General features: G+C 38.9%; 1 protein-coding gene across 1 annotated transcript in view; it reads right to left on the reverse strand.

Annotated features, from left to right (window-relative positions):
• pcnt (pericentrin) overlaps positions 1-22020 on the reverse strand; it is a 53988-nt gene that overhangs the window by 18536 nt on the left and 13432 nt on the right. Inside the window, exons 19-36 of the mRNA XM_073851761.1 lie at positions 21560-21993; positions 16963-17566; positions 16669-16878; positions 16375-16527; positions 14935-15081; positions 12508-12668; positions 12209-12390; positions 11295-11512; positions 10605-10767; positions 10313-10504; positions 8985-9217; positions 8773-8892; positions 7293-7529; positions 6964-7131; positions 6730-6882; positions 6412-6573; positions 4552-5538; positions 3595-3765 (exon numbers count right to left, since the gene is read on the reverse strand). Coding sequence (XP_073707862.1) covers positions 3595-3765; positions 4552-5538; positions 6412-6573; positions 6730-6882; positions 6964-7131; positions 7293-7529; positions 8773-8892; positions 8985-9217; positions 10313-10504; positions 10605-10767; positions 11295-11512; positions 12209-12390; positions 12508-12668; positions 14935-15081; positions 16375-16527; positions 16669-16878; positions 16963-17566; positions 21560-21993 — 4695 coding nt within the window. The remainder of the gene's footprint in view (positions 1-3594; positions 3766-4551; positions 5539-6411; positions 6574-6729; positions 6883-6963; positions 7132-7292; positions 7530-8772; positions 8893-8984; positions 9218-10312; positions 10505-10604; positions 10768-11294; positions 11513-12208; positions 12391-12507; positions 12669-14934; positions 15082-16374; positions 16528-16668; positions 16879-16962; positions 17567-21559; positions 21994-22020) is intronic.

A 22020-nucleotide genomic window follows, 5' to 3' on the forward strand; every position in this document is an offset into this window, starting at 1 on the left:
GGGCACAGAGAGGCAAACAAATGTAATAATAAATGTAGATTTTGCATGTTCAGAAGAAGTGAGCTGCCCTGTCCTGCAAATAATGTAAACAGGCTTGTGTAAGTAAATTGCTCAGTGCAAAGAAAGAGAAGTAATGGGAACCTGGTGTTTCTATGTTCTTTTTTCATGTGTCTAATAGACATGAACAAGTTATTTGAAAAACATCTATGACATTTGAAACAAGTTAGTCTTCATGTCCAGTATGGTTTCACTGATAATAAACACATATTTGCTTAAAGCATCCATGCCAATGTTGATTAGAGTATTAAAAACTTTAAAAAGTGTTAATTTAAGGTACATTTAGAACAGATAAAAATGTGCGATTAATCGCGAGTTAACTCAAGACAACCATGCGATTAATCGCGATTAAAAATTTTAATCGATTGACAGCCCTAATAAAAAAAACTTAAAGGCTATATCAGCGATTCTAGGCTGAAACATAAAGTGTCATATTCAGCTGACCTTTCTTCACGATCCGCTCGCTGCCTGCCCCATAAATCAGCTGTAAAAAAAACGCATCTCTGTGGTCAGCCTAGGGTCCGAGATATGCCAAAAAAAAAAAAAAAAAAAAAAAATTATATATATATATATATATATATATATATATATATATATGCTACCAACCTTTCCACAGAAAAACAGTGTTCCAACCAATCAGCGTCAGGGGGTTGGTGTTGTGGACTTTTGCTCCGCCTCCCTCACATCCCTGCACCAGTAGGAAAGTCCACAACACCAACCCCCTGACGCCGATTGGTTGGAACACTGTTTGTTTTTCTGTGGAAAGGTTGGTAGCACCGATTGTTTTTTTTTGGCATATCTCGGACCCTAGGCTAACCACAGAGACGCTTTTTTTTTTTTTACAGCCAATTTATGGGGCAGGCAGCGACCGGATTGTGAAGAAAGGTCAGCTGAATGTGACACTTTATGTTTCAGGCTTGAAATCGCTTATACAGCCTTTAAAGCATATCACAATATTAGTTGAATCGTTTAACCTAGATAAATGTGTGCTATTAGGCGCATATCCAATCGTTTGTGCGGAGAGTGAAAGCTGAAGCGCTTTGCAGGACATGGAGGCTACTGTACAGGACATATCCGGAACTGTAAAGAAATAATTTAAATAATTCGAATCGAAAGGCCTAATGCATAAAGATGCATTTAGGCATTAAATGCGCCTCCAATTAGCAGATGGTGAGTCAGGATCGTCAGCGTCATCTTTGCAACAAATACTAGTTTATTAATAAATCGAATTCCTCCTTCCTCCCCCCCCCCCCGACACATTCATGGTAATTATTTTTGCTGGGGCTTTGTGGTCAGCTTTAGCCTATATTGCATGCAATAGAAAGCGGAACTTCCAGCTGCGTTGAAGCCACTTGCGATGGCGCGGTTGTCATTGCGACAGTCACAGCCCTAGTTTTGCTTCCACCATTCAAGTGGGCCCGACTGTACGTTAGTAGTGTCTCTCAAATATTGCTCAATATATTTTATTTATTTTTTTGCTGTCACTGTGTTAGTGGTGCAGCAGTCTGATCTTCTTCGTTCATATTTAAGCATGAGAACCGTTTCGTGGGGAATGCTAGGTGAAAAAAGAATATTCGAATCTCAATATTTAAAATCTAATGTCAACCCACCGAACGAATATTCGAATATTCTGGTCCAGCCCTAGTACACAACCACCCTATAATGATAAAAAATTATCCCCATAAAGGAATAAGCACTGCCTCAGATCAAGCCGTTCACAGATTCTTGGCAGAATGACATAGTTTTGGCCGGCCCCTCCCACACATCTGTTGACAGACACTGGCATTTTAGCATAGACTTGCCCTGAGTGATTAAACTGTCCACCATCATTTCAACGCCAGAGCAGGGATAGACAAGAATGTCTCCTAAGCAACTGAGGGTTTTGTTGTTTGTTGATGCAATAATAAACATAGAAGCTGTCATTTACTCCCCACATCTGAGCTGGTGAAGACGCAGAGGATTACTTTTATTTTTTTAAAGGGAACACAGCCCTGATCTTTGTCTGTTCGAACAAATCATTTGTGATCCAACTTCACCTACAGAAGAATTTTTTTTTTTTTATGGATCATGGCAAATCGCCTTTTCGAATAAAGTGCCATGTTAGCAAGTTCTGTGATGAATGCGGCTAAAGTTAACAGTCTCAGAGAACTGCTTGTCACCCCATGGAAGAAAGGGGTGGGGTTGAGCAGAGCTCAATAGCATTTAAAGGTACATGCACAGAAAACGCTCACTGTGAACAGAGCTGTTTTTGACATGGTAAAAAGGGTGTCGTTTTAAACTACCATTGAGAAATTAACAAAGTATGTTATAGTCTTTTCTTTAAGACCCTAAAGAATCAACTTAAAGACGACCTCTTTAAATCTGCTTGCGATTTTTGCATTCCGAGACCGTTTTCCCTGCAGAAGTTTATCCGCAACTCCTCATTAATGAGTGAATGTGGAAACATTTTAAAAGTTTTGAATGTTATTGTAACATTTAGTCCTTTTTGATTAAGAAAAAAAATATTTGAAAATGTAAAATTACAGAAGTCACATTTAAAAAAAAAAAAAAAAAAAAAAAAAAAAAAAAAAAAAAAAACACATGCTAAATAAATTAAAAAAAAATTTAATATTGGCAAGAAATCTTATTTGAACATATCGTTGTATAAAATGCATCACATAAATCACAGAATTACCAGCATTAAACCATTTATCTTGAAAATTTACTATATATCTTTCATAGATTTTGGGTAATTGAGGAATCAATTATTTCTAACAAAAATAATACTTTGAAAAGTTTGAGAAATATGGGGAAAAAAAGGCTAAATATATTTTATGTATGTGTTTTTTTTTTGATAAATGTACAGCCAACTGGACATTAAATCGCAAACTAAACCTGCTCTGACAGTGATCATCCCATCTGGTATAATTTGCGATAATGACTGGCTGACTACATTTTTCCTTATTTGTTACCCTGGACCACAAAACCAGTCATAAGGGTCAATTTTTTTTTTAAACTGACATTTATACAACAATGGAAAGCTTATTTATTCAGCTTTGTATGTATGGTTTAGATTTATGGTTTGTTAGGACAGGATATATATTTTATATAGGATATATTTGGCTGAGATACAACTATTTAAAAATCTGGATCCTGAGGGTCCACAAAAAAAAAAAAAAAAAAAATCAAAATCCAGTTTAAGTTCTTAGCAATGCATATTACTAATTCAAAATTAAGTTGATATATTTACAGTAAGAAATTTACTAAATATCTTCATGAAACAGAATATCTTCATGATTTTTACTTCATATATAAATGATTTTTGGCACAAAACAAAAATTGCTACAAATACAGCTGTGCTACTCAAGGCTTTGTGGTCCAGGGTCACATTTAGTAATGTTAGTGAACATATTTTGGGAATCATGGTTGATAATGTATCACATGGGTCATAAAAATGGTTGTAAATTGTCAAATCTTGAATAAATATCAGGCCTGAAATACTAATTTATCAGACTAACTAGAAGATGTGGGTATCAATTAAGGAACTAATCCACATACCTGTCCCTCTTCCCGTAGTTTCTCAGCTCTCTCTGTGCTTGTACTAAGCCCCTCCTTCACAGCTGCCAACTCAGCCCTTAGAGCATCATGCTCTGCCCTCAGGTGGATCAGCTGCTGTTCTCTCTCTCGTAAAGCGGTCTCAGCTTTAGCCAAGGTCTCTTCAGCACACGTCTGCAAAAATAAACACTCAAATGTCAGATCTTTACACAACACATACGAAATGTTACATCAGCAGTTACAAAACTATTTTTAGTTGAGGTCACGCTCTAATAAATGTGCAGAAGAGCAAGCTCAAAAATGCAATCACCTGTAAAAATGCATGACTTCACATGCAAACTATTCCTATCCAACCAGTGAACATAAAACAAACCAAACCAAAAGTATGACTTGTTAAAGCAATGAAGGTTTTGCTTCCTGCTCAATCACAACAAACATAAGCTCGCCACTAGAAAGTTCCAAGAAATTAAAATGTTATTTGCCAAAATAACCCTCCTTTCCTAAACAAAGCAAATATAAACAGTATAGGTCTCCACTTTACCTCATGGCTAACCAATCCACAGTCTAGATCGAGCTTTAAAAGTAAATTGTTTAAAAGACTTCAGACAGGCTTCCTCCTTCTGTAAATTTACTTCCCGTGTGAGCTATACTCATGTGCCGGAGGGTTGGACTGAATCGTTCTATTCTCATCCCTCCCCTTTTTTCTTCTGTAATTTCAGGCACTACACAGACTGCACACACATGGTTGATCTGCAACCAATTACAGACTCTGTAAAGCTTAAAACTATGAGGCAACTCCCCAAATAACTCACTGTTTACATCATAGTTCAAGGCAAGAGTTTACAGCACATGTCCATAACAATTACAGTTTGTTGTAGTAAGAAATGAAAACTAAATACTGAAATACTGTAGTAAGCAGGGCAAAAAAGCAACAAAAACAAAGTTTTCCAAGTATCTTACCAGTACTTCTTTTTGAGCTTCTCCTTGTTTAGCCACCGTCTCCTCTTGTTGCTCATGTAGTTCTTTAATGTAGTTAGTCTTTGATGTCATTTCCTGTTTCAAACGTTCCATTTCCTCTTGGAGGCATCCCTCCCATTTTCTCAGAGCCTCTCTCTCAACAAACAGTTCTTTCTTGCTCGTTTCCAATGCAATGATGGTAGCTTTGCCTACTTCAAGGTTTTCATCAAGCTCGTCAAGCTTGTACCGTAAAGCATCAAGTTCATTCTCATACTCCTCCTCTTTGCTTTGCAGCTCGGAGATTTGGTTTTCCAAAAGCTCCTTCTCAACACACTGGTTCTTCACCTCCTCCTGCAGCTGGGCAAGCTCCTGCTGGACCTCGTCTCTTCTCTCCTCCACTCTTCTCAGCTGGAGCTCAGACTCTTTCAGCCTGGAATGATGTGCTCGCTCTGTATCTTCCAACACCTCCACACGAGCTGCCAATCTCTCAGCTTCTGTTTGTTTCTCCTCTAGCTGGAGTTTCAGCTCATTTGCTTCCTGTTCCAACATGACCACCTTTCCCCGTTCCTCACCAAGGCTCCGGCTGAGTGCCTCCACTTGGCTTCCATACTGTTCTTCTTGGGAGAGCAACAGTCTTTGAAGAGAGTCCTTCTCTCCAGCTGCTCGCTCCAGCTCAATTTGTAACTCCTGCAAACGAGCGCGAGATGATTGCAGATTGTGGCTGCTGAGCTCCTGGCACAGACTTTCCTCAGGCGCCCTCTGTTGGCAAGGATGAGAGGACCAGGGGAAGTCCGATGACTCACTGTTGGGGTCACTGACCTCATGATGGTTGGGGTCAAGCTGGCTCAACTCCTCTTGAAGCTTGTTAATAACCTCATGGAGCTGCTCAGTCTCCTCTTCCTTTGCCTGCCGTAAACGTTCTTGGTCACAACGAAGACGTTCGACCAGAGAGCGCAGCTCTTCAATCTCTGCTTGCTTTTCCTCTAGAGTCTGAAAATGGAAATTAGGATAAGTTACAAACCTGCAGCATACTTAACTGCTACAAAATACAGTGGTGGCCAAAATTATTAGAACACTAGAATTTTCAGTTATTTCTATCTTTTGCTGTAGTGTCAGTAGGAAATTCACATTTCCAAACATTCATTTTGCCATTAATTGTAATAATCCAGTGAGATCTGATCTCATAATCATCCAGTCAAAACCGAACAAACTGAGACAGACTAAATCCAGAAGAACTGTGGCAATGTCTCCAAGATGCTTCAAGAAACCTACCTACAAAGCTACAGTACAGTTAAAAGTTTTAGAAAATGCTGTGAAATGAGGATGCTGTCAAAAATAAATGTCATAAACAAATTTTATCAATTAACTTCTATGAACTAAATCAAATCATCATTTGGTGTGACCATCCTTTGGTAGTTTTTCAGGTAGCTTTGCAGGTAGGTTTCTTCAAGCATCTTGGAGATGTTGCCGCAGTTCTTCTGGATTTAGTCAGTCTCAGTTTGTTCTGTTCCTTCATGTCATTCCAGACAGACTGTGTGAAAGAAAGATCAGATCTCTGTGTGGAGCACTGGCTGTTTCTCAGACTTCTTGTGCAAACAAAAGTCTCACTGGATTATTACAATTAAATGACAAAACGAATGTTTGGAAATGTAAACTAATATTTCCTACTGACACACTACAGAAAAAGATAGAAATGACTTAAAACTATTTTTTAGCTGGTGAAAACACTAGTGCTCTAATAATTTTGGCCACCACTGTGAGCAACAGAAGTCTTTAAACTAAGCAAGACACTAAAACTCAGATCTACTGTCTGAGTAAAAAAATTGGGGAAAACAAAAACATACATGGACATGCTTGTCTTACCTTATTGTCGCTGGTCATGTCCAACTCCTGCTGCAGCTGGAGGATCTGCTGGTTTAGGTGGTCAATCTCCAGATTCTTCTCCTCCAGAAGAGCAGAAGGGAGCTGAAGGATGGATTCATCGCTGCCCTCTTCTAGATGCCTTGTCAAAGTGTCCACAGTTTCCTAAAGGATACAGAATGTGGTCCAGCTTGCTTTTTAACATCCTCCAGACAATCATTAACCAAATCCGCTACACTACTCAATCAAGGTTCTGTGCTATAAAAACAATTTATCCCAAATAGGACAGCCAGCATGTTCACAATCCCAGACCAACCTTACCTGCAGTTGCGCAATGTGCGTGTGGAGTTGCTCTTCTGATGCCCGGCTCTCTCTGTTTTTGAGCTCCAGCTGTAGTGTTAGTTGCCCGACCTCTTCCTCCCTCACTACCAAATCCTTCTCAAGCTCGCTTATACGCTCTGACAGCAACTCCACCTAGGAGAGACAAAAACTCAATTTCATGTCCTAACTAGAAACAAAACTGCCCATTATCTCTTTCACTGTCTTTGCACACACCTGTTGTTCTTTGGTCTGCAGATCCTGTTGTACAGCTTCAAGCTGCTCTCGGAGGTTGGGGTCAGGGGTCATATCAGGAAAACGGTGTCTGGTCTCATCAAGTTTGGACTGTAAGGCAGAGATCTGGAGCTTATTTGCATACTGCTGCTGTTGCAAAGCTTCCTTATCCTAAAAGTAAAAACACACGGACCACTATTGGTTAGAACTATGTAGACATTTGTGCTACAAAATAATTCCAAATTTCTCCAAACATTAACACCGAACTAATGCAACAAAAAAGCATGGTTTTTAAATCTCTGAATACAAATTCATTGTGTATTTTTGCACACCTGTGTGAGATCCTGAAGGTTCTTGCGTGCTTTCTGAAGTTCTTGCTCCAGCTGTGTGACAGTTCGGCTGGCCTCTGCACAGCTCAGCAAAGCCTGCTCCAACTCACGGATGCGAGTTGTCAATTTTTCAATCTCTTCATTACGCTCTTCCACATCACGCAGACACTGCTCTTTTGCTAACAGCAGTACACTATAGTCTTCCATCTTATCTTTGATCAGAGCCTGAAGACTTTCCACCTGTACAATATTAGACAAAGAAACTCATGTTTATCCATAACCGAAACAGGCCACAGTCTTTAGAAAAGTGAATGTGTGAGTATTTGAATACAAATACTTAACATCCATGTGGGAATACATGCCAAACAGCAGATTAGCTAAAAATAATTTAAGCAACAGTTTTGCAAAGGAGGAAGAATATTAAGGGGCTACAAGAAGAAAACCTTACAACAAACAAACAAACACAAATGTACAGTTTAGGCAATAAAGCTACTAAATAAAGCCTTCAGAAGCAACTACAGTAGTAAGAAAAACATTTCAGAAGAAAGAGGACAAAGATATATACGTGTTTGAGTAGGAGGATGAAAAAGTGGGGGGAAAAAAGCAACATAACTACAGACATGACCTGCTGGAAAAAAGTTTGACAAACAAGACAATATCGATCACATGCTCTACTACTTGAAACACTGCATAAGCCATGCATATTTGCTACAGGGCCAGCACGTAAATTACTAGAGCTGGATAACATACCTGAAGAACCAAGTCTTCAATCTACAACATTCAGTTAGGGAGAAAAACAAAAGCATCTAGATGAACATTCAAATCATTCAGAGTATCAGAATGGGTTTTAGTCTCTTTCTCATAGACAAAGTATGTGAGCAATGTGGTACAGAAGAGGAACCTTTTTTTTTTTTTTTAGATTTTGCCTGGAGGATGGAATTTTTTTTTATGTTTTCTTTTGCTCTAAGATTAGTCTGTTATCAGACCAGAAATACACAATTTAACAATGCAAAAATACAACTTTTCCACATAATTCAGCAACCAAACAGTTTAACATCAAGAAATGTTTCTTGAGCATCAAATGAGTATATCAGAATGATTTCTGAAGGATCACATGACCCTGAAGTGCTGGAGTAATGGCTGCTGAAACTTCAGCTTTTCCGTCGCAGGAATAAAATTACATCTTAAATTATATTAAAATAGAAAATTAATTTGTCCAAATAGAAATCACTCCATTTTTTTTTTTTCAATCTTTACTGTATTTTTAAATGAAATTTATGCAATTGATGAGCAATACAAACAAAAAACATCTAAGATTAAGTTTCTTTAAAAACAGAAATGAGAAAAAACATTTTGAAAAGGAACGGTAAGTTGCTGTCACTTCTATCTGCTCACATACTTGTCACAGATTATCCAATAGTCACAAAAAGGGTGTCAGACTGTTAAGACAAACACATCTAAAGTTCTAGACATTGACCCTTACCCTTTGACCCTTGCTGTCCCCTCCTGTGTGTCCCTTAGATGGATGTCTCAGCTGAGATTCCAGATTCTTTATTTCCTGCTGGAATTCATCTCTCTCATGCTCCCGCTCAACTGCTTGTTCCTGTACACAAGCAGAAAAAAAGCACAGTAGTTTATGTCCCCTAAACTCACTGAATTTCAGACTATTGAAAACAAACTATTGAAAACACTCACATCTATAAACTGCCGGTTATGTTTGAGCTGTTTCTCCAGAGCATTGATGTGTTGCTGCAGGTCTTCAGTCTGCAAGCGGTGCTGTTCCTCCAGCTGATGCGCACGGTTCTCCTGCTCCTCCAGGGCTTGCTCTAGCATATGCAGACGAGATGCCAAACCACCGCAGTCCTTCTCTGCCTGCCGCTGCACCTCCACACACTCCTGCCCCAGACGCTCAGCCTCCTCCAGCAGAGCTGCAAAGAGTCCAGGTGGACCAATGAATAAAATGAATGAGAAACTGCAGAATCCATCTCAATAAAACAACCAAACTGCAAATGCAAATTAAGATGCAAACATGCACAGGAGCTCCGGATCATTTGTGCATTCTTAATGCACAAATAAAGCACAGCAAACTGGATCAAGAAGAAACTGGCAAAGAAAGACTCAAGAGAAATTAACGTTTTTAGACCTTTAAAACTAAAAACTTAGAACAAGTTAAACAGCAAAAAAACAATCACAGGATAAGCAAGAGCGTTAATGAACCACAAAATTAAAAAATTAAAAACGGCAAACTTTATCTGGAACGGATGCATTTAGTGTTCAAAACTGTACTTTTCAACGCAAACATTTACTTCAGTCGCAGATTATCATCACAAACCTGTCTCTTCCTCTGCGTCGAGGAAGCCTACAGAGCAGAAAGAATTTGTAGGATGAAACTAAACTAAATCACAAGCTCACAATCTTAATTTCTCAGTGTTAGGGGTGCGCGATATTGACAAAATTACCTCAATAGTTTCTGTAATTTGTCAATAATGACAGTATTTTGCCAAATGTGTTTTTGTGCAGGTACCTTGGCTGGTTTAGGTCCGCCATGGACAGATGACTCCAGAAATTTTAAATATTCTTTATATTCTGTGCAGTGGTTAGTGCACAGGAGTGAAAACAGACAGCAGTGCATCTAAAAACGTAACACGTTTACTTCTGGTTTACTGAACTTTTCTGACATTCGCATTTGTGCTGAGATTGGGCAAAACAGCACTCTTGCTAAAACAGGCTACATCGCACAAAAGTGTGCACGCAACGCATTTTTGATTTAGCAAATGTCATGCTCCAAACTGTCAGTTCGCATGTTGTTAAAACTATAATTTCATTTTCATCATAGACGATACATATCGCACACCCCTACTCTGTGTGCAAAGTAACAGATGTATCTTTAACAGGCCATGACTATTCGGCATGCACCGAATGACAAAACTAAAGTTACACAATTGCATGTTATGTAATTTAATCTGAGAATTAAACTAAAGCATGTCAGCTTAAATCATGGCTCTAAACCCTTCCTCTCTCACCCTTCTCGGTGTCTCCGAGGCCGGCCGTGAGGGCTTCTCTCTGACGCAGCAGGAGGGTGTGATTTTCACTGAGCTGCTGCAGTTGTATACGTGTGCTCTCCAGCTCCTCTGCTAAACGCTGCTGCTGTGTCTCCTTCTGCTGAAGTACCTCCTCCAAAGCAGCTTTCTCAGCTACATAGCCTTCCATCAGACCTAGAGGTGACACACAGGACAGCAAATGAGCAGTCATAAGTGTCTGAAACTGAGGTAGGAATACAATGGGTGACAACAGAACATGTATAGGTATTCTGACCATCGGCCTTGTGCAGCTCCAATTGTAGCTGGCTCTTCAGATTGGCCTCATGATCCAGCTGCTCCAGGAGCTGAGAGTTCTGAAATAGCAGGGATGCTCCGGCCTCACCTCCATCTCTGAATCGCTCATTTAGCATGGCCTGCAGACCACACATCTGCTCCAACTACAGTAGAGAATGACCGGAAGAGAGAGAGCAAAAAAAAGACATGAATTAAGAGGAATATAGAAACAGAACAGTTCCTACACACACAAAAGTAATAATAATAATAAAAGTGTGTGCAAAGTAATAGATGTATCTTTAACAGGCCATGACTATTCGGCATGCACCGAATGACAAAACTAAAGTAAAAAAAAAATCCTCCAAAAAATAAAATAAAATAAAAATAAAAACTGATAAACATTGCCAAAAAAAAAAAAAAAAAAAAAAAAGCCTTTTTCTGACCATAACTTCTGAAAGTAAGTTTACTCTATAAAAAGTAAATACTACACTGAGAAAAAAAAAAGGAATTAAAGTAAGAGGAAAGGAGGTCACAAAATCGACACCAAAGTATTTTGTGAACGTTTGTGCATAATGTAACCGCACTACTAGGGAGGAAGAGTTAGTGACCCATCACAAGTGCTGATACTGCCTAATCTACACAAATTACAGTAGCGGATAGGTCAGGGGTGTGCATGTTTTTAGCATAGCACCTGCTGTGAAGACTCAGATAGCAGCTCCAGTAGTTTATTAACAGAGGTCCGCAGACGTGTACAGGAGCCCAGCATGAGCTCCTCGCCTTCGGCCTCCATCTCTCCCTCCGGCCCAGAGAACACACTCTCACACAACCTCTGAGACAACTCCAAACCTTCATCCACAGCTGAAGACCATACGCTACAATCAGCATCTCCCTCTATGCCAATCACCTCCCCTGAAAAGAAAAAAAACACAAATATTAAACATTTGGAACACTGAGATAATTGGCCAAAGTATCTTTTATATTAATTCTAAAACATTTAAATCAACTTTTACAATTGCCAATAAAGTGACACAAAAATACAATTCTGTCATCAATTCAATGGCTTCCAGCAACTGTCTGGTTCCAAACATTCTTCAAAATATCTTCTATTGTGTTCAGAGGAAAAACTCATACAGAAAGTGGAAAGGGAGTAAATGATAATTTTTATTATTGGGTCAATGATTCCTTTAATATTTATAAATATTTATATATTTATATCTTTAAATATGTAACCCTGGACCACATACCAGTCTTAAGTAGCATGGGTATATTTGTAGCAATAGCCCAAAATACATTGTATGGGTCAAAATTATTGATTTTTATGTCCAAAATCATTAGGATATTAAGTATGCTCCATTAAGATATTTTGTAAATTCCCTACCGTACATTGAATTTTTGATTAAAGTTGTGCAAATGAAGTTCTTAGCAAAGCATATCATTAAAGGATTTTGAAATAGTTGATTTTGAAATAATCTTGGCCGAAAAATAAAAAATTGACGCTTATGACTGGTTTTGTGGTCCAGGGTCACATACATTTAAAGACTGAATACCATTTTTAATAGTGGTTGATCAATACAGATTTCATTCAGCATACTAACAGAAACATACCAGTCTCGCGTGAATCGCGGCTACTGCTGACCGTCACAGAGCTTGGCGTTTTCTCTCCAGCCTGACCACCTGACACACAAGCCCCCAACTTGTGGCTGATGTGCTCCTCCGTTGCAATAGTGATTCGAAGCATCTCTATGAGCATTCGCTGTAGTTTGTCACGTGCTGTTTGCAGGTCTTGTCTAACAGGGACAAAATAAATTAAGTTTTTAAAACAAAGTTGTTCTCTAAAACAGTAAGCAGACTGTCAGTTAGTTCCACAAAAATCCCTCTTTCTGTATCCCTGCAGGTCGGCTGACCTTTGTTGTGTGGCCGTGTTGAGGTCTGCTCTGAGCATGGCCAGTAGATTGTCTCCTTCCTGGGTTTCCCGGTCTCTGCGTTGCAGGAGCGTCTCCAGCGTGTCCATCTCTGCCCGCTTGCCCTCTAGCTCCACCTGCAGCCCGCTCACCTCCGCTCGCAGCTAAGGAAGAGGCAAAAGAGATGCCACAGACAGGAAACCAGTCATCACACAGGCAAGAAAGACGTAAGCATTTGCGCAAGAAGTGTCAATGCAACTAACAAATAAAGGAAGAGGTTAACTTCTAGAAACCTCAAAGTAAGCTTACTGCTACAATAAACTGAAAACATGTCTGTCTGTGGATGGTCCTTGCAAGCCTGAAAGATTCAAAGGCAAAAAGAGGTGGGAAAATGGCAGCAAAAGCTGATGAGACAATGTAGCATGCATTTAAATAAGGCTCCTGTAAGAATGTGTGGCGTATTTCCACCAGCCAAAAGGCGTGCAAAGATGTAACCATAACAACCAGCTCTACCAAAGCTTAGCTAGGCCCTTTGTTACCATTCCCACCCACCACTTATGTACCAGCATCCTAAACACCCCCTTAAAACAGCAACTCAACTGTCTGGAAAAGCAGATTCTTTAAATCCTTTTTGAGTTTGAAAATAACATATCAAGACCTAATAATGTTGTCCCACCCATTGCTAATAGAAAAATATTGTTTTTGTCATCTCTTTTTATAATAAAAATACTATTATTATTATTACTACAATATGGGAATGTAATATTATCAAAACTGTCTTGATATTATCGTAGTCACATGACGATATGAAACGATGTAGTTTTTAAAATATATTTAAACTTCTTATTCTAACATAAAGATCTTTAAAAGTTGTGGTTTGGGCCATTAGGTTGACACAGTATCTGTCAAACAAACTAAAACTGCATTTCAAAGCAAAGCGAACACCTTGTTGAGGCAAACAGCTCATGATTCTGTGATTTTCATGCCTCAGAGCATCTCCGTATAGAGTAAATAAATGCAGTGAACTTTTTAATGGCAGATGATTACAGATGAAGCTGGAGTTTTCTCTCAATTTTTATTTATTTTGCAGTGCAATTGTTTTACAATATTATACATAATACATACATTATAATAATAATAATAATAATAATATTCTAATTTGTTTGACTTCCTAAAACACCAGTGTGAAATGTAATTTAGACTCTGACAGTATATCACAAATAAAAAGAGGGTTGTGTCCCCTTTAAAACTCAGGTACAAGTCAACTCATTTACTTTTTTTTTTTTTAACCTAAAGGAGAAGTTAACTTCCAAACAAAAATTTACAGATAATGTACTCACCCCCTTGTCATAAAAGATGTTCATGTCTTTCTTTCTTCAGTTGTAAAGAAATAGTTTGAGGAAAACATTAAGATTTTTCTCCATATAATGGATTTCTATGGTGCCCCAAGTTCGAACTTCCAAAATGCAGTTTAAATGCGGCTTCAAACAATCCCAGCCAAGGAAGAAGTCTTATTTAGCAAAACGATTACAACGATTTTATTACAATTTATATACTTTTATATGCTTGTCTTGCTCTGCCTGAACTGTTTTTTTTTCTGGTTCAAGACAGAGCATGTCGAAGAACTCCCATCTCATTTACATCACTGATTTACCTTTTTTGTTAACAGTGCTTGATCTTCTTTGCATGTTCACTTTGCAAACACTGGAACTACTTCTGCAGCGATGTACAATTTTTAAAATATTTTTTTAAGTTGAGAGATAAGATGGGAGTTTTTAGACATACCCTAAAGGTCTTAAACCGAAGAAAAAAAAAAGTTCAGGCAGAGCAAGAACAGCGTTTGAGGTTAAAAAGTATATAAATTGTAATAAAAATAAATAAATTACTGATCGTTTCGCTAGACAAGACCCTTCTCATTTACAATCACATTTGGGATCATCTGAAGCTGCATTTAAACTACATTTTGCAAGTTTAAACTCAGGGCACCATAGAAGTCCACTATGTGGAGAAAAATCCTGAAATGTTTTCCCTCAAAGAACATAATTTCTTTACGACTAAAGAAAGACATGAACATCTTTGATGACAAGGGGGTGAGTACACCATACACTTTCCTATAAAATCAGTGACTGCCCAAAATATGCATAATGGCTCTGACTTAAGGCAACTAGCATTGACTCATCTAAACTGCAAACTAGTGCAAAAGGTTCTGTAATGCATTCCACAGAAAAAAAGAAAAAAGGTCAAAAGCATTGCAAGTAGTATTTTCTAGTGCTATTGTTTTTTTGTCAGCAGCAAAGAATTGATATACAGAATACTTGAAGCAACAGTTATTTGAGAGGTTAAAGTAAATACCCAAGTTTGTTATACTGAGCTGAATCTTCTCACTTGCTGTGGCTGCATGCAAATTGACCAACTGATTGTGTGTTGTACCTGTGACACTACAGTGTCCAGCTGCTGTAGTTGTGCATTGAGTTGGCTCATCTTGTCACTGTAGGTGCGTTCAGTTTGCTCGTGTTGCTGTCTTAAAGTCTTTTCCAGCTCCTCAAGAGCAATAGCTTTTTCCTGCTCACTCTCCTCCTGAAAGACACACATACACATCATGGGCAACACTGAAGAAAGGGGTAGAGAAGCAATGACTCCCATATCACTTCTCAGCTTTACAATCTCACCTACAAAACAGACATACGCCAATTTGTCAGATAAGAACTTACCCAGTGATTTCTATAAAGAATTAAAAGATCACCGATACATCAAAGAAAAAAAAAAAATATTGCAACACATACACAAACTCACACAAACCTCAAATCCTCAATCAGTCAGCCATTGCTCACGTGTCCCTACACTTCCTCGCATCTGTAGGATTAATACTGTGAGAGGATCTCTCTAATGCTCCAATAGGAAAGTGGCCAACTGACAAACCAACCAGGGTAAAATCTCAGGAAGCCCCTTTGCTGACTGATTTCATCTAGAGGACAACTCTACAAGGTCAAACACAATTGTCTGACAGCATCTGATCTAATGGTTAACTGTGAATGATGGAAGATATAATATATAGCACAGGGTGGGGATTAGTATTAATTTGAGCTTAGAGTGGATCGTCCCACTGCTCCAGATGTTAACTCCCTCCCCCAATAAGCTTAGCTATTGTATATAACCATGTCTATGAGAGAAGCATACACAAATGTTCAAATATTGAACATTACTTCCAATGACAAAGATATTTTAAAAAAAGTTTTTCCAAGTCAAATTAAATATGATAGATACTTATTTGATGAGATGGTGAGAAAAGCAGGCTGTCATTTAAGCGTGTCAACAACTAAAGGATACACAGCTTTTTAAATATGGTGACTGACGAATATGTCAAGTAATACAAATACACGCTTAGTACCATTATATAAAAAAAACGTCTGCGCTGCTGAGCTTCAACGATCCAATTAAACCATACTAATAAGAAAAAAAAAAAATGACTTTAGATATACATCCCTCTACTCTAACCAATAAAATTATTCAATTGCATAAGTATTCCTATTATACAAATTTATGAAGTTGAGACAATTGTTTTTGCTTTGTCATTATGGTGCATGGAGTGTGGATTTATGTGGGGGAAAAAATTATTATTATCATTGTTATTTTTTTTAAACAGATTAACATAAGGCAGCAACATAAAATGTGAAGGGAAAAAAATGAAGGGGTATGAATTCTTTTGCAAGGCACTGTAATTAGTTACGTTTTAGAGAGTAACCCAATATTGCAATGCATTACTTTTACAAGTAAATTTCCCCAACACTGCCAACTACAAGAAACCTTGACAAATACACATTCACTTCAATGGAAAAGGGCAGTGTACAATACGGCTACTCCTTCTCTCACCTTTAACTCCGCAATTTTCTGCTGCAGCAGCTCCTCAGACTTGCACTTGAGAAGCTCTGCCTCTTCCAGGAAGTGGAGGCGTTGCCTTGATGCTTCTTCCTCTAATTCCCTACGGAGAGCCTCCAGCTCCCTGGCAGACACTCCTCTTAACTCCTGAGGTAGAGATGTGAGTTAATGAAAGTAGTTCTTAAAGTCTTGTTTAAACTGTAAGAAGATATTATGCCAAATCCATGCTACAGACTAAACACATCTAACTGAAAATAACTTATTGTTCTTGTCCTCCTAAACACATACCTGTAGCTGTTGCTGATGTTGAGTAGACAGCACATCCAGTTGTTGCCCTTGTTGCTTTTCCTTTGCAGTGGCAAGATCAGAGATCTCCACAAGTGCGGCATCATGCTGCTTCTCTAAAGCAACTACTTGCTGCTGAAGAGCTTCCAAAGCAGATCGATACTCATCCTCAAGAGCAGCCCTCTGAGAGGAAACTGCTTCAGAAATCTCTGCCTGCATGAGCAGAGTAAAACACTAAATGTTTCTCCTGCAACAAACTTTCCATGGCCAATGAACTAAATGTGCACCTGTGCTTACCTGATGGGCTTGATTTAATTCTGCTGCCATGGCGCTGAACTTATCCATATGCACCTTAGCAAGCTCACTTCTGAGATCTTCTCTGATGGTTTGCTCCTCCTTTCTCACCCTTTCAATCTCTCCAGTATAGTATTCTACAAGGTCACGCAGTTCTTTTTCCTTCTCACTCTGCACTGCCTGGATTTCTTTCAAGTATGTGCTCTCCAGTGTATCCATATTTGCCAACAGCCTCTCTTCAAGCTCCTCCCTCTCCTGTTTGTGTCGTGCCTCAAGCTCCGCCTCTTGAGCTTCAAGCTGTGCCAGGTTGGTTTCCTCAAGGACTGCCTCCAATTTGTCAAGCTCTACCTTGTGTTTATTTGTAAGCTCCATCTCCAAGGTCTCTAAGGCTGTTTTGTGATTGGTCTTCAGGGATTCCAGTTCCTCCAGGTGGTGTATTTTGAGCTCCTGACACTCCTTTTCAAGACGCTCGAATTGTACAGCTCTCTCATCCAGGAGCGTTTTCTGGGCCTGCAGCTCCAAAGCACGCTCTTTTCTCTGTTGATCCTGGGCCGCATCTTTTTGAAGGGTCAACTTCTCTTCCAGTTGTTTCTGCTCTTCTTGGTGCCTACATCCATGACATACAGGTGATAATTAGCAAATTTACTCCAACCATTCTCCATTTTGTTGTACAATGTTCTGACAAAATAATAAATATTTATTGCACAAGTAAAAGCAAAAGCACCAACTAGACTGTCGTTTAAAAAAAAAAAGTATAAGCAATACTAAAGAGTACAGATAATAGTAAGAGGTCTTGTAAGTGCCAATTAGGGCTGCATGATAAATCAAAATGAAAACCGCAATCGCAATTAAGCAAAAGCTGCGATTGTCATGCACATCTTGTCAGGAAAGCACAGTTCTATGATCAGTAGTAAATCTCTACCTGAAGGCAAGAGGGCGCTCTCAAATTATATTCAAAAGTATAATAATGCAATGTCTTTTTCACTGCTTAGAATACTATGAAATATGTTGCGTGCCTTATTCTGTGTAAGAAGCCAGATCATCTCACAGAAGGATTTATTTCAAACACTCGACTGAAGTTATAAAGTGAATTTGGAGTAAAAACATTACACGTGGTATTCTTGCGTGCTTTCGGATGTAGCAGCATTTACTACACAGAGACATTGTGACAGGTGTTTGCGTAGCTTCTCTGTGAACTGTTGCAGAATGACAGCTACGATTTCATGATCACGTGATTAAATCGTCTGTGATACTAAATGCGATACTGCGTAGCTTGTCAGTGAACTACACTTCTGTGTAGTAAATGCTGCTCTATCTGAAAGCATGTGCTACAGAACCGACTTTACTGACAAAATGTTCGTAATAGGGCTGCAACTAACGATTATTTTGATAATCGATTAGTTGGCGATTATTTTTTCAACTAATCGATTAGTTGGCTTAATTTCCAATTTTATTTTATTCAAAATCACACTATTTCACATTCTGAATGCTATGAAAACACAGTGCTTAATTTACAACAATTCACCTGTCATAATAAAGAGAAAATACAAATATCTGAAGAAAAACACACTAACAAGCAGAAAATACAGTGTTTCTGCTATTTGTTCTGCCGTGGCGGTGTTTAGTGTCCCGCCAACAGCAGCAGCGAGCCCAAGTGCTTTCAGCAGAGTTCCAAGTTCAAATGCACGCAGTAAGCTTAAACTGGCCGCAAAGCCCCAGCTAAAGTAATTACCATGAATGTGCTGGGGAAAAGTAAGGAGATATTCAAATTTATTAATAAACTAGTATTTTATGAGTCAGTGTCGCAAAGATGAAGCTGACGATCCTAACTCGCCATCTGCTCACTGGACGCGCTTTTAAAGCCTAAATGCATCTTTATGGATTAGGTCTATAGCTAATGAAAGAGTTTTGTTTTCGATTTGAATTATTTCGTTTTGAAGTAGTGAAGTAATAATTTAAAGTAAATTTATTACCCTTACATTTATGAGCAAAAATGAAGTTTCACATATTGCTGGTGGCACCATGTCCTGCAAAAGCTTTCACTCTCCGCACAAACGATTTGATATGCACCTATTAGTGTACATTTATCTAGGTTAAATGATTAAACTAATATTGTGATATGATTTAAGTTGGGGTTTTTTATATAAGGATTTTAAAGTGCCCCTATTATGCCTTTTCAAATATGATATTTCATGTAGTGTGTCATGTAGCTGTATGTGAACATAAACTATCTGCAAAGTTGTGACGCCGACAGTGCACTATAAATAAAGTTTTTGTCTATCAAAAAAAAGAGTCGGCTCACATTCGCCTAAACGAGTCGTCAGCAATTCGAATCTTTTTTCTATAACGGCCACACGTCACGAGCTACACATTTGCGTAATGTCCGCCCACATTCAATTTCGCGAACAACTTGCCCGCCCACAAACAGTAGGCCTACCATTTTCACGTGGATTACATCATGTCAAGAAGACGCCCTGCGCTGTGACAGCCTGTGAGAGTGAATTTGTTTTATATGCCCTTCCGAAAGATGAAACTATCAGTGGTTAACATTAATTTTTTCAACACCTCAGCAGTCAAATGCCAATCTTGTGTTGTGTTCGCGTCATTTTACTGATGACTGCTTTTCTAATCTTGGGGAGTAACGTTACAACGCGAGATTCACCAAACGCTTGGTTTTAAAAAATGGATCAGTGCCCAGTTTATTTGGACCGGCTTGCTCCTCTGAACTTCTACCTGTAAGTATGATTAATAATTGTATTTTCTAGCGATCGTTCAAAATACGTCTTTGTGTACGTTATGGTGTGTAACAACCCCGCACATGTCTTGGTAACCGGCTAACTTGCGTTTCTGTAGTTCTGTTATTTAGCTGTGAGTGCAATGTAGTCTAAAAAGTCTTGTGATTGATGCAGCTTGACTGTCTGTCTGCCTTATTAGTTTAAGTAATGATAATGATAAACGATGGCTTAACGCAGTGTTATGGATTGTACAGTGTTGAAGTTCACAACGTAGAGGTGTGCCCGGTTCGCTTACAAAAGCAAATTGCAAACACTTTCCACAGTTAACATATGACACCCACTGAGAAACGTCCTGCTCCGGTCGTGCTTGCAAAACAGTTTCTTGTCGATGTGACACTTCAACCATTTCATCGTCAGACTCCGACTCGAATTGATAGGGTAAAATCGAGGCTATCTTTTCTATGCATTAACAGGTCTCCGCAGCTGTCATTCAGTTATGCCAATGGGCGTTTCGTTTTGCGCTGTATCGGTAGACCAATCATGCAGGACTGCACCATCTGACCAATCACAGCAGTGAGGGCTCACGGAAAGGAGGGGTTTAGAGAGACTGATTCTTCGAACTGCTTCAAACGAGTCGTTTACGAATCATTTAGAAACGGGGTAAAAATAAATATAATTTTGGAGAAAACTAAAGTGTTTTTTGAACTTGCATACATGTAAACCTGTTTTAAGAGACTATTACAACAATATTAACTACCTTTAAAATGGCATAATAGGGGCACTTTAATTTAAATCGTGATGACTTGAGAAGGCTAAATTGATCTGTTTGCCGCTGGCTGCTTGGTCGTTACTTTAAAAAAACGAAAACATGAATTTCACAAACAAAACGTGTTCCAAATATATTTCTAAATTAACTTTATAAACTAAAGAAATGAAAATAAATGTAATTACTTTGCTATTAAAAACAGCAGCTGTGCAATGGGGAAGAGAAAGAGAACTCGGCCAGTAATTCTGATGAGCTGTCGAGGTTGTTAGGCTATTAAACAAACATTTGTTGCAAAAATTCCTATTTAACACTTATTTAGGCTACTTTCATATTTAAATGTATTATTTTGTTTATTTTATGTATTGTAATTTTAGCGATTTGTAGGCTGCTTGTTCACAGACGGAATTGCTCAAATAAACACGCACGTTTGTGAATAATGTTTGAGCCTCATTTATTTATCTATAAAACACCGCACCACCGGCTGTGGTAAAAATCTGCCACCGTCACAGCCCTACAGTTCCTACCCTCCATAAATAGGTATGTGCACTACATGTTGTATTTAAATCTAAATTTAACATTCAACGACAGATGTTTCAGCACAATTAATGTTTTTGCGCTGAGTATTAATTGTCTCCCTGTCTGTTTTCTGTGTTCCTGTCTGACACGCTCATTAAAGATTTAAACTTAACACAGACTGCCAGAATGGACTTTTATGCATAAATGGAAATGCTCGTGTGAATTTGTGACATTTACAGATAAGGATATGACCGTAAACTGAAAGTTTTCATGCGGAGGATGCAAACGGATCTCAAAGCGCCTCACAGGGCAGGCCATTACGCTATAAGCTTCAAGTTTAAAATAAGGAATTCTCATGTTTTGGGCAGCTTGGATCACGTAACTCTCCTGCAGCATCTCAGTCTGTTTCCTCCACTATTTTTAGATGCATTGTGTCTATAGAAATGCGTCATTCAGTGCTGTAATTTGATGTGATCCTCTGAAGTTGTACGTGCACTGTGGGCGGACCGATTATCGATTAGTTGTTGCAGCCCTAGTTCGTAATCGCATTTGATTAATCATGCAGTGTAATGCAGTCTCTGACCTGCAGAGGGCATCTTGTAGTTTGCTCTCCATCTGATCCTGAAGTAGAGCGTTCAGCTCCTTCACCTCTGCTGCCATGGCGCTCTTTGCAGTGGACATCTCTCTGTCATACTGAGCTTGGAGTTTCTGCTTCAATGCCACCACCTGAGGGCTTTCTTCACACTCCAGACTATTCTGCAGTGCTTGAAGCCTCTCCCTTTCCACATCCAGGAGCTTTTGGACCTCTAGAAGCCTCTGCTCTAACTCCTCTTTCTCTTTCAGGGCAGATCTTTGAAGCTCTTCTCTCTGGGATGCCAAGCGCTCTTCAGCTTGAATTTGAAGTTCCTCTCTTAGGCAGGCCTGCTCTTTAGTGAACTCCTCACTCACACAATTCCTCTCTGCCTTCTGCGCCTCTTCAAGACGCACCCTTAACTCTTCAGCAGCATCTTTCTGATGCTTTAACATAGAAAAAAACACTCTGCT

This window comes from Garra rufa, chromosome 12, assembly GCF_049309525.1.
Source record: "Garra rufa chromosome 12, GarRuf1.0, whole genome shotgun sequence".
Classification (NCBI taxonomy): Eukaryota; Metazoa; Chordata; class Actinopteri; order Cypriniformes; family Cyprinidae; genus Garra; species Garra rufa.